The following is a 17,618-nucleotide window of genomic DNA, read 5'->3' as shown; positions in this document are numbered from 1 at the left end:
AGCGTGATGGGGCTCGAGATGTTGCTGCTAACACGTTCTGTCTGAGGTTTCTCTGTCAAAAAGTCCAAGATCCAGTTACAGAGGGAGGTGATGAGAGGACAGAGGAGGGTTTACCCACCTGCCTCTGAGAAATGATTGTATTGAATGCCAAACTGCAGTTGATAAACAGCATTCTGACATAGGAGACACCGTTCTTCAGGTGGGACAGGATTGAGTGGAGGGCAGAGGCTACTGTATCACCTGTGCACTGATTCAGGTGATATGCAAACTGGTAGGGGTCCAATGTAGTGGGAAGGCAGAATTTAAAGCAGTTCATGACCTTCATTATTATTGAGATCAGTGTCACAGGACGGTAGTCGTTAAGACAGTTTCTCGTTGGCCTCTTGAACACTGGAGTGATGGTGGCAGCCTGAAGCCTACAGAGACAGTGGGTTGTCTCAGTGGTGTTAAAGATGTCCGTGAGAATATCTACTAGTTGGACCACACTGTCTTTCAGCATACAACCGGGTATATTGTCAGGCCCCGCAACTTCACATGGATTGACCGTGCCTGGGGTCTTCTTTACATCTGCTGTGGCCAAAATGCCCGCTCCTTGATGGCAGGGAAGCCTTCCTCACCAGCATGTCGACCATTACATCAACCCATGTACAGAGACATAAAACCCATCCAGAAGGGAGGTGTCATGGCATGAGTGTGCAGTGTGTTCTTATGGTCTGCAGTGGTCATGAATGCCCTGCCACATTCATTGTGTGTCCTTGGTATCACAGAAATGCCTATAGATTTTTTGTGTGTGGTCTTGTTTCACCTTCCTCATGGCATGGAAATGTGCTGTCTTGCTGACTTATCCCTGAGCTGAAGGCAACATCACATTCTTTCAGCAATGTCCAAAACTCTGCTGTCAACCATGGCTTCTGATTGGCCTGAATGGTGATGGATTTAATGACAGTGCTGTCCTCGATGGTGTGTGTGATCTGTCCAGTGTTTTATAGATCTGCATCATTACCTCAGAGCTCTTGAACAGAATCTCCTGACTAATAAAGGCTAACACACCGCATGTCTTCTTAACCATCTTCACAACACTTGCATTGTTTATTGTCAACCAGCTCAAAGTTGGCAACTTCTGTGCTATGGGATTACAACAAACTTGTGATGCATAGGTGAATAGAGATCGACAGTTTTAAAGTCCTAAGTCTTGGCCTGATTCAAAGATTTTGCCTGAAATAAAGTAACTGCTTGATTTGTCTCATGACAAGTTCTTATGAAACAATGAGATGTAATTTATTAGAGGTGTAATATATTATGGGAAGCAGAGATACAGTTGACAGCCAGCACCTTTTTCACCCTGGAACATGCTGTTGGGGTGGTGGAAAAGTCTGATAAGATAGGGACATTAATAAGAAAAATGGAGGGTTCTGGGCTGTGTAGGAGGGAAGAGTTAGGTTAATAGTGAAGTAGGATTATACATATTGGCGGAACGTGATGGTCCAAAGGGCCTGATCTGTGTTTTAAAACAAGGTTTCTTGTGGATTTTTTTCTCTGCTGAAAGTGTAGAAAATTTGTGAATATTACATAGCACCTCATAGGCCTGATTTTATCCTCACAACTCAATGAATATGTTGTAAAAAAAAAGATCACTCCCTACATGTACATAGTTTTCTCCTTTCACTTGTTCTTTCTTTCCTCTCTTTTCTATAAGTGTCTCTGTTGTCTTTATTGTACTGCCTATTATTTATTGTACTGCCTGCACTGTTTTGTGCATTTTGTGCAGTCCTGTGTAGGTCTGTAGTCTAGTGTAGTTTTTGTGTTATTTTACGTAGTTTCAGTGTAGTTTTTGTATTGTTTCATGTAGCACCATGGTCCTGAAAAACTTTCTCATTTTTACTGTGTACTGTACCAGCAGTTACGGTTGAAATGACAATAAAAAGTGACTTGACTTGACTTGTATACCTCAGATAAATATTATGTGGAGATTTGTGGCATATATGACTATATGGTGTGTGTGTGTGTCTCTCTCTCTCTCTCTCTCTCTCTCTCTCTCTCTCTCTCTCTCTCTCTCTATATATATATATATATATATATATATATATACACACACACACACATACATGCACATTATCTGAAATACTTCTTATGGAAATGTTTGTTCGATGATGAACTTCAATAAAAAATTACAAAAAAAAGAAAATTTGTGAATTGGTTAACTTTATTAGAATTAACAGTTGCAGCATTTATTAGATTTTTGGCCAGTTGTAATTCTAGTTCTCCACCACTAGAAAGCATATGTCTACTGCTTAACATAGCTGAGAGATATCATGTGAAGAATCCTATGCGAAGTGTATTTTGTGTTTTATTGTACACTTTTTCTGCAGTTAAAATCAGTTAGGCTACCATGGATGTAGTAATGCCGGAGAAAATGTGTACAGTGAATTTTACAAGTTCCTATCACCTCTATTTAGAAATGTCCTACGGTGCTGAAAGATAGGATTTTTCTAAAAATGATATTTTTTTTGCCTTATTTGACTCCCTTTCCTCATATCAATGCAAAAAGCTTTTCCTTCACCTAATAAACTGATTTTCTATTAATGTGCAATTGAATCTTTGAATGCCATCCTTTTAACGTAATCTATCTGCTTGTTTTAACATGACTTTCCATTTTCCAACTAGGTTTTATTTTGCCAATTACTAGTAAATTGAATCTCTTAATCTTGATCCTACTACCAAAGAAATCATTTCTCCTTATTTCAGTGTAATTTTAACACCTTTCCTGAAATTTCCTGCTCCATGAACTATTCGGCCTCTCCAGTCTGTTGTCACGTAAGCAAAGTCACTGAAGTGACGCAGAGGGTAGATATGAAAAATAGTCTTTTTATTTGAGGCAAGTACTTACAAATAAGCTGACAGCCTTTTGGAGTCACCAATGAGAGAGAAAGTCAGTGAGGGAACAGAAAGAGAGAGGCGAGAGGTCTGCCTGACCAAACACTACACGGCATTCTATATGCTAAAAATCAGGAGGGACAAGCCATTGTTGGGGCGGCCACTTTTGGCAGTAGGTCAGAGGCGAGAGTAGAAGCGTCACGCTTTGGCTCGGAGGAGGCGTTGGCTGTGGGTAAGCTTCTGTTACGGTTTTCATTTTGTTTTTCTCTTACTGGACCTGGTGTAGTAAATGGTGGTCGTGTGTTCTACATGCCAGATGTTGGAGTCCCGGAAGACCCAGTTTCTCCCACGGACCTACATCTGCGTGAAGCGCATCTGGCTGTAGCTCCTTGAGGACCGTGTTAAGGATCTGGAACAGCAGCTGGATGACCTTTGACTTGTACGGGAGAGTAAAGAGATAATTGATCAGGGTTCCAGGGAAGTAGTCACCCATAAGTTGCAGGAGGCGAGTAGCTGGGTGACTGTCAGGAGAAATGGAAATGTAAGTAGGCAGTTAGAGCAGAGCACCCCTGTGGCCATTCCCCTCAAAAATAAGTATGCTGCTTTGGATTCTTTAGTGAAGGATGACCTCCCAGGGAAGTGCCACAGCGACTGGGCTACAGGCACTGAGCATGGGTCCGTGGTGCAGAAGGGAAAGAGAGAGAAGGGAGTGGTAGTGATAGGAGACACAATAGTGAGGGGAACAGACAGGAGATTCTGTGGACATGAACGGGACTTCCAGGTGGTATGTTGCCTCCCAGGTGCCAGGGTCAGGAGCGTCTCAGATCGCGGCCACAACATTTTGGAGAAGAAGCGGGAGCAGCCAGATGTCTTGGTACAAATTGGTACTAATGACATAGGAAAGAAAAGCAAAGAGGTCCTGAAAAGGGATTTTAAAGAGCTAGGTAGAAAGCTGAGAAGCAGGACCTACAGGGTAGTAATTTCTGGATTGCTGCCTGTGCCATGCACCAGTGAGGGTAGAAACAGGACGATTTGGCAGATAAATGCATGGCTGAGAAGTTGGTGCAGGGAGCAGGGCTTCAGGTTCTTGGATCATTGGGATCCCTTCTGAGGGAGGTATGGCCCGTACAAAAGTAACGGGTAACACCTGAACCCAATATTCTTGTGGGCAGGTTTCTTAGAGCTGTTGGGGAGTGTTTAAACAAATTTGGCAGGGGAATGGGAACAGGAGTAATGGGACTCAGGGTAGGACAGATGTTAAAAATGTAAAGATAGCATGCAGTCAGACTATCAGGAAGAACAGGCAGGTGATGGGACATAGTTGCAGCCAACAGGATGAGTACCTAGGGATGCAGAAACAAAAAGGTTAGCAAATACGGTACTCAAAGTATTGTATCTTAATGTGTGTAGTATCAGAGAAGAGGTGGATGATCCTGTTGCACTATTACAGATTGCCAGGTATGATGTTGTGGCCATCACTGAACGGTGGCTAAAGGACAGTTGTAGTTGGGAGCTGGATGTCCAAGGTTACACGTTGTATCGGAGGGATTGGAAGGTAGGCAGGGGGGTGGCGTGGCTCTACTGGTAAAGGATGGCATCAAATCAGTAGAAAGATGTGACATAGGATTGGAAGATGTTGAATCCTTGTGGGTTGAGTTAAGAAACTGCAAGGGTAAAACAACCTTGATGACAGTTATATACAGGCCTCCCAACAGTGGCTGGGAGGTGGACCACAGATTACAACAGGAAATAGAAAAGGTGAATCAAAAGGGCAATGTTATGGTAGTCATGGGAGATTTTAACATGCAGGTCGATTGGGAAAATCAGGTTGGTAATGGATCTCAAGAGATTGAGTTTGTTGATTGTCTAAGATATGGCCTAAGAGAGCAGTTTGTCATTGAGACTACTAGGGGATCAGCTATACTGGATTGGGTGCTATGTAATGAACTGGAGGCGATTCGGGAGCTTAAGGTAAAAGAACCCTTAGGAACCAGTGATCACAATATGATTGTGTTCAACTTGAAATTTGACAGGGAGAAAGTAAAGTCTGACGTAGCAGAATTTCAGTGGAGTAAAGGAAATTACAGTGGTGTGAGAGAGGAGTTGGCCAAAGTAAATTGGAAGAAGCTGCTGGCAGGGATGTCAGCAGAGCAGCAAGGGTGTGCGTTTCTGGGAAAAATGAGGAAGGTGCAGGACAAGTGTATTTCAAAAGTGAAGAAATACTCAAGTGGCTAAATAGTACAACTGTGGCTGACAAGGGAAGTCAAAGCTAATGTAAAAGCAAAACAAAAGGGCATACAACAAAGCAAAAATTAGTGGGAAGGTAGAGGATTGAGAAGTTTTTAAAAGCCTACAGAGAGCAACTAAAAGAATCATTAGAAGGGAAAAGATGAAATATAAAAGCAAGCTAGCAAATAATAAAGTAGATAGTAAAAGTTTTTTTTCAAGTTAAAAATAAAAGAGAGATTAGAGTGGATATAAGACCACTAGAAAATGAGGCAGGAGAAATAATGACGGGAAAAGGAAATGGCAGATGAACCAAATGAGTATTTTGCATCAGTCATCACTATGGAAATCATGAGCAGAGTGCCAGATGTTGTAGTGTGTGAAGAAAGAGAAGTGGGTGCAGTTACTATTACAAGGGAGGAGGTGCTAAAAGACCTAAAGGTACATAAGTCACCTGGACCAGATGAACTGCACCCAAGGGTTCTGAAAGAGGTAACGTTAAAGATTGTGACGGCATTAGCAATGATCTTTCAAAAATCATTGGACACTGGCATGGTGCAGAGAACTGGAAAATTGCAAATGTCACTCCACTCTTTAAGAAAGGAGGAAGATAGCAGAAAGGAAATTATAGACCAGTTAGCTTGACCTCAGTGGTTGGGAAGATGTTATAGTCAATTGTTAAGGACAAGATGATGGAGTACTTGGTGACTCAGGACAAAACAGGACAAAGTCAGCTTGGTTTCCTTCAGAGAAAATCCTGTCTAACAAACCTGTTGGAATTCTTTGACGAGATTACAAGTACGATAGATAAAGGTGATGCAGTGGATCTTATATATTTGGACTATCAGACGGCATTTGACAAGGTGTCACACATGAGGCTGTTTACCAAGTTAAGAGCCAGTGGTATTACAGGAAAGTTATTAACATGGTAGGAGCATTGGCTGATTGGAAGAAGGCAGCGAGTGGGAATAAAAGGATCATTTTCTGGTTGGCTGCAAGTGACTAGTGGTGTTCCGCAGCAGTCACTGTTGGGATCGTTTCTTTTTATGCTGTATATAAATTATTTAGATGATGAAATAAATGTCTTTGTTGCCTAGTTTGCAGGTGATACAAAGATTAGTGGAAGGGTTGGTAGTATTGAGGAAACAGAAGGACTTAGCCAGATTAGGAGAATGGGCAAGAAAGTAGGAAATGAAATATAATATTGGAAAATGCATGGTTGTGCACTTTGATAGTAGAAATAAATGTGCAGATAATTTTCTAAATGGGAGAAAATCCAAAAATCTGAGATACAAAGAGACTTGAGTGTCCTTGTGCAGAACACTGTAAAGGTTAACTTGCAGGTTGAGTCAGTGGTGAGGAAGGCAAATGCAGTGCTAGCATTCATGTCAAGAGGTCTGGAATACAAGAGCAAGGATGTGATGCTGAGGCTTTTTAAGGCACTGGTGAGGCCTCACCTTGAGTATTGTGAACCGTTTTGAGCCCCTCATCTTCGAAAAGATGTGCTGGCATTGATGAGGGTCCAGAGGAGATTCACAAAGATAATTCCAGGAATGAAAAGGTTATCATGTGAGAAACATTTGATGGCTCTGGGTCAGTACTCGCTGGAATTTAGAAGGATGGGGGGGGGGGGCATTACCTTTCGAACGTTGAAAGGCCTAGACAGAGTATATGTGGAAAGGCTGCTTCCCATGGTGGGAGAGTCTTGGACAAGAGGGCACAGTCTAAGTATAGAAGGGTGTCCATTCAAAACAGAGATGTGGAGACATTTCTTTAGCCAGAGGGTGGTGAATTTGTGGAATTTGTTGCCACATGCAGCTGTGGAAGCCAGGTTGTAGGGTTTATTTAAGGCAGAGATTGATAGGTTCTTGATTGGATATGGCATCAAAGGTTACAGGAAGAAGGCGAGGAAATGGAGTTGAGGAGGAGAAAAAATGGATCAGCCATGATCAAATGGCAAAGCAGACTCAGTGTTTCCTCTGAAACACCCACCACCTTCACACCCTTACTACAGACATCCAAATACACACAGATAACAAATTTAACTAAGTACTGTCTGGTCATCCATTTAACTGTGATGTCTTGCAATTAATTCAGTTCATGGTTCTTAGGACCCCATTGTTTAGAGCTGCATTTTAGATTTAATCCACAGTTCAAATTTGCATCCAAAGATTTGTTTTATGTGCTAACCACAAAAAAACACTCTAGCACAGTCTATACATATAACCAAGACCTTGAAGTCATTTAAATCTGGGGACCTGTTTTAACACATAGTTCTGAAAGTGTGATGCTCAGAAATGTGTTTGGTGCTCAAGTTTGGGCCTAGTAATTAGACTTCCGTTTGTATTCTACATCTTTACTAATAATCCCAAGAAACTTGCTCCTTCAAGTTTTTCAGCCTACCTTGCTACCTTCAATAAATTATGTCCCCGGTGCATTGAATACTGATTTTTATCATTGTTGCTACCATAATACAAGGATTCATAGCCCCTGGTAAATTGCATCTGCTGCATGTGTACCCATTTTACCAGTTTACCTATTCCTGAACTATAACTTAATGCTGTTTAAAAGCTGAGCATTGCGCCCTTCTAATCAGTGTCATGTTTCCCTCTCCCCCCCCCCCATAAAAATGCAAAGCATCCGCTTAGCACTTTGTCGTATCAGTAAAACCAACTTGAAATTTGAAGATCATATCCTTTTTTTTTGGTGGAAGAAGCTGGTCTCTTAACACTGTACCATCCAACAAATTACACTTTCCTTATCTAATAGTGCTGAAGTCCTTTTCTCAGTAGTTTGGATAATAATGAATGTGTACTGTTTCTTTTAACCCATTTGCTGAAAGGATAAATACTGAAATCTATTTTAAAACCCACTCCCGAACAGGAATTACTCAACCAGTTGGAGAGAGATTGCGTAGCCATTATCAAGATGACTGCACTGGCGTAATGCAAAGGCTTATTTTGAAAGAGCACAAACTGATCTGGAATAGCTTGGCCAGAAGTTGGTATGTGTCTACAATAACCTTGTGTTCATTAAATTTTCCTTGATTAAATTTCATTGCTAATATTTGGATATTTTTAGACTATAAGACATAGAATCAGAATTCAGCCTATTAAGCATGCTCCATCATTTCATTATGCTGATTTATCATCCCTCTCAAATCCATTCCCCTGCCTTTTCCCTATAATCTTCAAATCCCTTACTAATGAAGAACCTATCAAACTCTGCTTTAAATGTACCCAATGTCTTGCCCTCCACAGCTTTCTATGGCAATGAATCTCACAGATTCACCCACCCTCTGGCTAAAGAAATGTTTCCTCACCTTTGTTTTAAAGGGACATCCTTCTCTTCTGAGGTTGTGTCCTCTGGTCCAAGACCTCCCTGCTTTAGGAAACATCCACTCTATCTAAGCCATTCAATATTCGATAGGTTTCAATGAGATCACCCCTCATTCTTTTAAACTCCAGTGAGTACAGGCCCAAAGCCATTAAACACTTCTCATATATTAACCCTCCATTCCTGGGATCATTCTCATGAACCTCCTCTGAACACTGTCCAGTGCCAGCACTTCCTTTCTTAGATAAGGGGCCCAAAACTACTCTCAATGCTCCAGTCCTGGTCTGACCAATGCCTTATAAAGCCTCAGCATTACATTTTACATTCTAGTCCCCTTGAAATTTTATTTCATTTGAAGGTTATTTCTAGTACCAGTTTAAATGGAATTGCTTTCTGAAGAAGGTGAAAATTCTCTCCCTGTGATAGCTGTGAAGTAAGTTGAGAATGCAGTCTTTTTACATTCTATATTCAGCTGTAGTAGTAGTATTGTGGTACTGCTATCCATCAATCACCTGTACCTGATTTGAAAGTTCGGAATGCAGCTGCTTATTACAATGTAGTCATACGCTGAACTCATATTCGTTGTGTGAGAGTTCAAACAAACAGTACCATCAGTTTTAGGTGACCTGTTGTCTAGGGTGTTTACATTTCTAAACTTCTGAAGTAATAGTTACTTGCTGCAATAAGACATAGTGATCACTGTCAGGTATAATCTTGAGATTGATTTTCATAACATTCTGTACTTGAATATTATGTGGACATCTGATTTTATATAAAGTATGTTTAGCCCCCTGGCACGCCTCAGGCTCGCTCAGCTCGCTTCCGTCTAGGGGGAGTAGCCTTTGGCCCCGCCAAACTGGGTAATCAGCTTGTGTGGATGCTGTGTGATGTCCCCACCCCACCAATTAACAGACAGTACACCATGTGCGATTAAATGATTACACTTTATAGATATTACTAGAACTAAGTGATTAGTAACGATACAGTATATATGAAGGAAAAGAAAATAAAGAAAAGGCACCAAAACTTATCGAAGTCCAAACCACTTTGTGCACAATCGTTGGAGCTCAATTAATGAAATTTTCTGGCCACCATTCGATCCTCTCAGACCTCCTCGTCTCGTAGCTCAGGACCACCCAAAGTGATCAACCAAGCACCCTCTCTGTCGTCATCTCTTCTCGTGGCAAACCCTGGTCTCGGACCCCCACTCGGGGTCCGTTCCATCTCCCAGCTTACAGCATCGCGTCCTCTCTCTCTCACCCCCTCGCGCCAACTCCCCAAATGCCCGCCAACACTAGCTTACAGACCCAGAAGAGAGAATAACATCCATCCCAATTGGTTAATAAATGAATACAATTCTCGTTATCAGTAATTCTAAACCCAAACTGCGAGAGAAAGCACTTATCATAACAAAGAAGCTTTCCTACTTTTAACAAAACAAAGAAGCCATTTTGATTAACATACGCAGTAACAAAGAAAAAGAAGAAACCCCAATACAAAGAAGAAACCTCATTACACTCTCCTCCCACCAAATTTAATCATGTCCTCATGACTGCTAAATAACTCGCCAACCCTTCCTGCCAACACACACCCTAACCCAGGCACAAACAGTGACATTGCTCCCCAAACAGTAGACCTCACGCCCTGTTCCTCAGGCACTACATAGGTCAACTTATCTGGGAGTTTCCTAACCCTCCGAGACCTCCGTACCCCCTCAACTAAACCCTTCAGGCTCGGACACAACCAGGGATACCTTGGGTCTGCTTGCCATCTCCTCTCTCAATCTCTCACTCATGCCCCCACTGCAACTCAGAACCCCCTGTCCCGTGTCCAGGGCCCCGCTTCTTTTCCCAGGCTGTCCACAGCTAGCCCTCCCCACTACACCTGACTCAGTGGGAGAAGACCCAAAGGTCTCTTCCTCAATCAAGGGGAAGTTAGCAAAAGGCAGCTTATACCACCCATCCAGCACATCATCCTTCGAATCCGTATTCTTTCTCATTTCCGCAATCGGTAGCTGCTGTTTGATTTTCTCCAAACTGAAACCCTTGGCTTGGCCTGGACTGCTCCTGCAGCCTCTTCAGCCTCCTGCAATCGAGATGTCAGCTTCTCCTCTGGCTCCTCCAACCCTCATCACATTGTCAGCAGTTCTGACTCACGCTTCATGTTCATCTCTATTTGGGACACAGCTACTCCACCAGCTTCTTGCACCCTGACCTTTAAAGCAAATTCCAGTTAAAGATAGTCAGCCTCCAGTTCAGCATTCACTGAACTTATCTCCAGCCTTTTCTTCCTAATGACTTCTTCCAGGTCAACTTTCAGGTTTTCCACTTCATTTGGACTGTCGATGGTCATCTTCAGGTTCCCTTTAAGCTTCCCGTTCCCTCTTCTGAGATTTGTCTGCAATTGCTTCACCTCTGCAAACTCCCCTCTCCAGGCTCTCGGTTTGCTGTTACTCTTAGCCAGACAACTTTCTTTGTCTTCCCCAACTTGTAAGTCTTCCAACTGGTTCCGGATCACTTTCTCCAGTCTCTGCGGGGAATTCGATCTCTCCGTCGTCACTTCAAACTTGATTCCATAGAGACAGTCACTCATGAGCTGCAACCTTCGCCAGACCTGGCACGTGTCCAGAGAAAGCTTTAGCTCTTTAGTTCCCAGCTGCTCCTGCAACAGTCTCACTTCAGATTCTTCCGAGGCAGATCCGAATACCAGGAGATCATCCACATATGCCAAAACTCCAAACACCTCCACATCCCCCAGGGTCTTCCACATGCCCCGCGGGAAGGTTGCAAGGGCTCCGGATATGCTCTGTGGCATCTTTTCGGACTGGAAGAATCCTGGGGAACCTATAACGGCCGTCTTCTCTTTGTCGGCCTCACTCATCAGGATCTGGCAACATCCACTCCTCAGATCCAGCACCTCAAACCACTTCGCACCACTCAGACAGGCCATCGCCTCTTCGGCCCTCGGGGCCATATTCTGGTCACTGACAGTGCGCCTCTTCAGCGCAATATAATCCACACACACGCTGCCTACGTCTCCCACGGCTGCAGGGGCCAGTCACCGCGACCTCTCTCTCACCAAGGTATCTTCAGCGGTCAACTCCCCTCCCTCGAGGTATTTCAGAGCATCCCACCCACTGATACTTCCCCCAGGCTGTACCACCATCGGCTCTCTCTTGAATTCAGTACCAGCCCAATGCTGCTACACACGTCCGCACAAGCAGCCCGAAACTCTGGGTGCATCGGCAATGCCTCCAAACAGTTCTCACCGCTGCCGCACCAGCAGGGTGTTGGACCCCTCCAGAATCGAAATGCTGCCCGTCTCAACAGTATCCGGACACATCAGCATTAACGATTCACGAACCTCAGGCATCCCCACATGGGCCTCTAAGAACTCCATTTTCGCTGACCAATAACCATCGTCTGGATAATCACCGGCACTGGTACCCCAAATCTCCAGTGCCCTCAATGTCGCCAAGGGTAAATGCTTCAAATACCGGTTGTAAAACGAACTGTACAGCAACTTGGCCTGCGCCCCGATGTCAAGGATGGCTTTAGCGTGGCTTCCATCCATCCGTAATGACACCTGAGTGTGCGGTCCCTCTAAGCCTTCAGGAAGAGGGTTTGTTCCTTTCGGGAGTTCCTTGGTACATTGTCGGGAACGTGCTCCCCCAGAGACCCCAAGTCGTTCCCCCACTGGGCCTCCTCTAAGTTTCCCGACACCTCTTAGATCAACTGAACAACTGAGGGAGGAGCTTATCCCCTGGTACCGCAAGCAATTTATCTGCCCCCCCCCCCACCCCCCAGCCAAGGAAGATACCCTGAAAACTTTCCACCAATCTCCTGCCACAGATATGAGAAATGGTAAGCCCCCCAGCTGTGGCATTTGACTGCCAGTAGAACCAAACGCATTTTCCCACACTTTCCCATAACTTGCAGCTGTCACTTTGAGTTAATTGTACCAGACAGTTCTAACAATGTCACCAGCCCGCCTACTCAAACTTTCAACCAATCCCTGTCGCTTTTCCTCAGCCAAGCACTGCCACTCACCCAACAACTGAGAGGTCCGCTCCACCCACGCCTCCACCCCTTTAGGGCCGGACATTATTCCAACAACGGGGCAGAGCCTACCACAGCTGAAACATCCCAACCTGTCGTTCCTTGCTCTCCTAACAGTATGGAGAGCCCATGGTCCCACCACCATTTCATCAGCACTAGTCTGAATTCGAACAACAACCTCCGGGGTACCAACAGCCACTCCACCCAACATGCATGCAGTGATAAACCAGCGATCGCACACCAGCAGAGGCATGCCAGCATTCCATCCCCGCAGCATGCATAATTTAAAGAGGGCCATCACACAGAATTGCAATCCCAGACAGAGCACCCCACAATGTAGCCCCCTGGCACGCCTCAGGCTCGCTCAGCTCACTTCCATCTAGGGGGAGTAGCCTTTGGCCCTGCCAAACTGGATAATCAGCTTGTGTGGATGCTGTGTGATGTCCCCACCCCGCCAATTAACAGGCAGTACACCATGTGCAATTAAATGATTACACTTTATAGATATTACTAAAACTAATTGATTAATAACGATACAGTATATATGAAGGAAAAGAAAATAAAGAAAAGGCACCAAAACTTATCGAAGTCCAAACCACTTTGTGCACAATCGTTGGAGCTCAATTAATGAAATTTTCTGGCCACCATTCGATCCTCTCAGACCTCCTCGTCTCGTAGCTCAGGACCACCCAAAGTGATCAACCAAGCACCCCCGGCACGTATGTCGTCATCTCTTCTCCTCGTGGTAAATCCTGGCCTCGGACCCCCACTCGGGGTCCGTTCTGTCTCCCAGCTTACAGCATCGCGTCCTCTCTCTCTCACCCCCTCGCGCTGACTCCCCAAATGTCTGCCAACACTAGCTTACAGACCCAGGAGAGAGAATAACATCCATTCGAATTGATTAATAAATGAATACAATTCTCGTTATCAGTAATTCTAAACCCAAACAAACTGCGAGAGAAAATACTTATAACAAAGAAGCATTCCTACTCTTAACAAAACAAAGAAGCCATTTTGATTAACATACACAGTAACAAAGAAAAAGAAGAAACCCCCTTACAAAGAAGAAGCCCCCTTACATATGAAAATTATTGGAGTCTGGAATAGCTTTCAGGAAAATGTAACCATGTTTGTTGCTTCAAGGAGAAGTATTTGAACAATTTAGCCAATAGTTATTGTGCTAATGAGATGGATGCTCTTCTTTACCTTGGCAGTGTGTGCAAGACATAGAATGAATTTCAAGGCACCCTTGTACAGAGATACAGATTTGGCAGAATGCATCATATATTTATTCTATGAATCATATGTACACTAAAAGTATTTTGACATCTATTTAATGAAAACTTTTATTTTTAACAGGAGTGATAGTGAACGAGTTGTACATGAAAGAGTGAATATCGTACCCTTTGACCTGATTTCTCCCGAAGGAGGAAAATATGCAGTTCGTGTAATCAACCCACTGGAGGCATCAGGGCAGCAGTTTGAAACAGTATATGAACGCTTTCACCAGGCTACGCAAGGCTTCACGGATATCATTGGGCACTACCTGAGTGGAGAGAAGCCCAAAGGCTTCCTGGAAACTGAAGAGATAGTCCGTGTTGGGGCCACTTTGACAGGGATTGGAGAGCTTGTTTTGGACTCTGATAAGGGCATCAAACTGCAACCCCCTAAAGATGGTCTAGAATATTTCCTAAGTACCATGGATTTCTCAAGTATACTAAAACAGCAGGAATCAACTATCAAACTTTGGAAGGTGCTTACAGCCATCTGCACACTGACTGGCATTGCTTTAATTATGGTTGTCCTGCGTAGGATGTACCGGGAGTTTATTGAAAAGCAGGAGCAGGAGAAATTAAGGAGGAGTTATGAACTGTTCAAAGAAAGGAGAGAATCTGCTGGGGCAAGAGCAGTTGGTGATGAAGATGAAATTCCAGCAAATGCTTGTGTGATTTGTCTATCTAAACCACGGGAATGTGTCTTCCTAACTTGTGGGCATGTTTGCTGCTGTTATGATTGTCATCGGGCACTCCCCACACCAACTTGCCCAATTTGTCGAAGTACCATAGTCAGAATTGTTCCCCTTTACCAAGCGTGAGAATATTTTGCACAATCCAACCAACATGATCAAGTGCCTTTTAATTGCAATTCTGCAATCGGTATCAGGCTGCTTTATTTATACAGTGGTTAAAATAGTGTATTAATGTCTGAAATTCCTCCACATTAGTCACTGTGACCACCCTGACACATGGGTTTCTGAATATACCATCTTACCTGTTTGTTATTCTCTATTTTCTGGCTATAGATCTTTGCTGATTATTCTTGATTTAGGTACACTTCACAAAACATCACAGGAAAGACCTAATCAAGTTATTTGATCGGGAATGGTAATGATGCCAGTTGGAATTTTTGACAAGGCAACCTTTCGTATTTGTCATAAAGCCATTGTGGAATAAATTGGAAGCAATGAACGTAACCAACTGGTACTTAATCATATTTAATGGTGCTGCCGTACTTAATGCTTATTTTTAAAAGCAAATTCCGGAATTCTGGAATGACTTTTACTCAGGGTGTAGAATGGCTGTATTTCCCTACTAGCTAAATTATAGTTAATGTTCTGAATTGAAACCTTTAAATATACAAGTTCTTTCATAAAAATACTTTCATTAATAATAGACACTGAACAGAACTAGGCAAGTGAGACTAGAAACATGTGAATGAATAAACTTAGTTTTTAATTTCCTTCGCTCATCTCAATCTTTCACTTATCCATAAGATAGGAATTGTAATGTTTGGATAGGCGGAAAACCCAGTAACGTGATAATCCATACCATCAGAGCAGGACACCAGCACCTTTATGATCTGTGGTAAGTGAAATAAAAACTAACATTTGTTTTTCTTTGCAATGAATTTGACGATCTGTTTCTGTGATTGCTCTCTACCACTACACGAGCTTAAAACATTCATGAAGAGTAGTAGTAGGACTGCTGAGTTAGTACTGTGACAAAGCACTCTCCGATGCCAAGGGAGAAGCATAGTAGGGAGAAAAGAAGTGGAGTTGAAGAGCATAATATGGAAAGGACTAAAAAAAAGTGGTGAAGATTATTCAGAAAGGTGATTACTTTTTAAAATAAAGCTCTTTAAGTAATTTTATCTTCGCACTTTTAAATATATTTTATACAGCTTGGTCACTCAAGCATCTTGTACATGCAGTTTAGTATTCACACCAAAAAAAAAGTTCCTGCAATTGCATTGGCTTGTTTGCATTAGTTTATTTCACCTCTGTAGTTTGTTTATAAATGAAAATTAACAGGAGCCAATCAGTGCTTCTAAATGAAATCTGATGATTGAACCTGATTCTAAAAGGTTTGTGGTTGACTCTTATTTGTTATAGGCAGCAAGCATTTTGTTATGTAAATTTGTCAAGATTATATAGATTGATATATAAAACTTAAAAGCTTCTACATTGATTTATTACTAGAGTTTCAGCATCTTATGATGGTCCACTTTTTCAAAAATGCTGTGTTGTTTGTGGAGAACATGATGAAAAATTGACATTTCTGTGCCTACATTTACAGTGCCTTGATAAAGTATTCAGCCCTCAAAACTATTTTCACTTTTTAAGGTCTCATTTTCTAAACCTAAAATATATTAAAAGTAATCTACAAAACCTTGGGCATCATGTCAAAACAAAAAAAAAATCCTAAAACCTGTCAACAGTTTCTAAAACTTTAAAAACCAAATCTGTGAGGCTGAAAAATTATTCATCTCCTTTGTAATTATTATGCTAACTTTCCTCAGGTGCAATACTGCATATTACCTTACCAACTCACCCAATCTGTTGATATAGAAAGGTGGAGGATCACCTGTTTTCAATGAATTCATAAGAATAAATAACCCCTTTCTCTGTAAGGTCCAACAGTATGGTAGACATTTAGCAGATCAAACCAAAATGAAGACAAAAGTGTATTCAAGGCAAGAAATGATAATAGCGAATCTGAGAAGGGATACAAGACCATCTTATCGTCTCTGAAAGTACCTCGGAGCTCAGTGCAGTCCATTGTGAAAATGTGGAAAATATATGAAACCACTGCCATACTGCCTAGGTGAAGCTGTCCCTCTAAGCTTAGTCACAGAGAAGAATGGCTCTTGTAAAAGGGACTGTGACACCAACAGTTGTTCTGAGGGAGCTGCAGATGTCAGTGGCTGTACATGAAGATGACGTTCATGGTTCCACAATCTCTAAGGCCTTGCACAAAAAAGGGTATTTATGGAAGTAGCAAGGAAGAAGCCCTGGCTGAAAAAAAACATATTCTTGCCCGTAAAGATTTTGCAAAGAGTCACTTAGGAGATACTGTAAAGATGTGGTAGAAAGTCTTATAGTCAGATGAAACTAAAGTGGAACTTTTTGGCATCAGTGCTAAGTGGTATGCGTGGCATAAATCTAACACTGCACATCAGCCAGATAACACTATCCCTACTGTAAGGTATGGTGGAGGTAGCATCGTGCTATGGGAAATGAGAGAAAATCTGCAGATGCTGGAAATCCAAGCAACACAAAATGCTGGAGAAACTCAGCAGGGTCTCAGCCCAAAACATTGACTACTTTTTCCATAGATGCAGTCTACAGCATTCTGTGTTGATAGTGCTATGGGAATGCTTTTCAGTAGCAGGGACTGGAAATCTGGTCAGGATTGATGGGAAAATGAATGCTGCAAAATACAGAGTTCCTGGATAAAAACCTGCTAGACTCTGCCAGATAGCTTAAACTGGGGAGGAAGTTCATCTTTCAGCAGGATAATGGCCCAAAGCACACTGCCAGAGCAACCATGGAGTGGCTTCAAATGAACAAAATTGATGTCCTTGAATCTCCCAGTCAGAGCCCTGATTTTAAGATGATCGAACATCTCTAGCAAGACCTCAAGATTGCTGTCCACTGTCACTCCCCAGCTAACCTGATACAGCTTGAGAAATATAGCAAGGAAGAATGGGCAAACTTGCTCCATCACATTGTGCAAAGCTATTAGAGACTTATCCAAAAAGACTACTGGCTGTAATAGCTGTGAGAACTGGTTCAACTAAATAATGAGCAAAGGGGTTTGAATACTTTTGAACTGTTGACATTTC

The 17,618-nt window shown here is 42.6% G+C and overlaps 1 protein-coding gene across 2 annotated transcripts in view; it reads left to right on the top strand.

Annotated features, from left to right (window-relative positions):
• mul2 (mitochondrial E3 ubiquitin protein ligase 2) overlaps positions 1–15,606 on the top strand; it is a 43,830-nt gene extending 28,224 nt beyond the window's left edge. For both annotated transcript variants that reach the window (XM_073041340.1, XM_073041341.1), the window contains exons 4-5: positions 7,984–8,104; positions 13,854–15,606. In XM_073041340.1, the coding sequence (XP_072897441.1) occupies positions 7,984–8,104; positions 13,854–14,589 (857 nt within the window). In that variant the 3' untranslated portion in view covers positions 14,590–15,606. The remainder of the gene's footprint in view (positions 1–7,983; positions 8,105–13,853) is intronic.
• Positions 15,607–17,618: the final 2,012 nt, after the last annotated feature.

Source organism: Hemitrygon akajei, chromosome 3 (genome assembly GCF_048418815.1).
Source record: "Hemitrygon akajei chromosome 3, sHemAka1.3, whole genome shotgun sequence".
In the NCBI taxonomy this organism is placed as follows: Eukaryota; Metazoa; Chordata; class Chondrichthyes; order Myliobatiformes; family Dasyatidae; genus Hemitrygon; species Hemitrygon akajei.
Note: the sequence above shows the minus strand (reverse complement) of the source record. Positions and strands in the feature narration are given on the sequence as shown.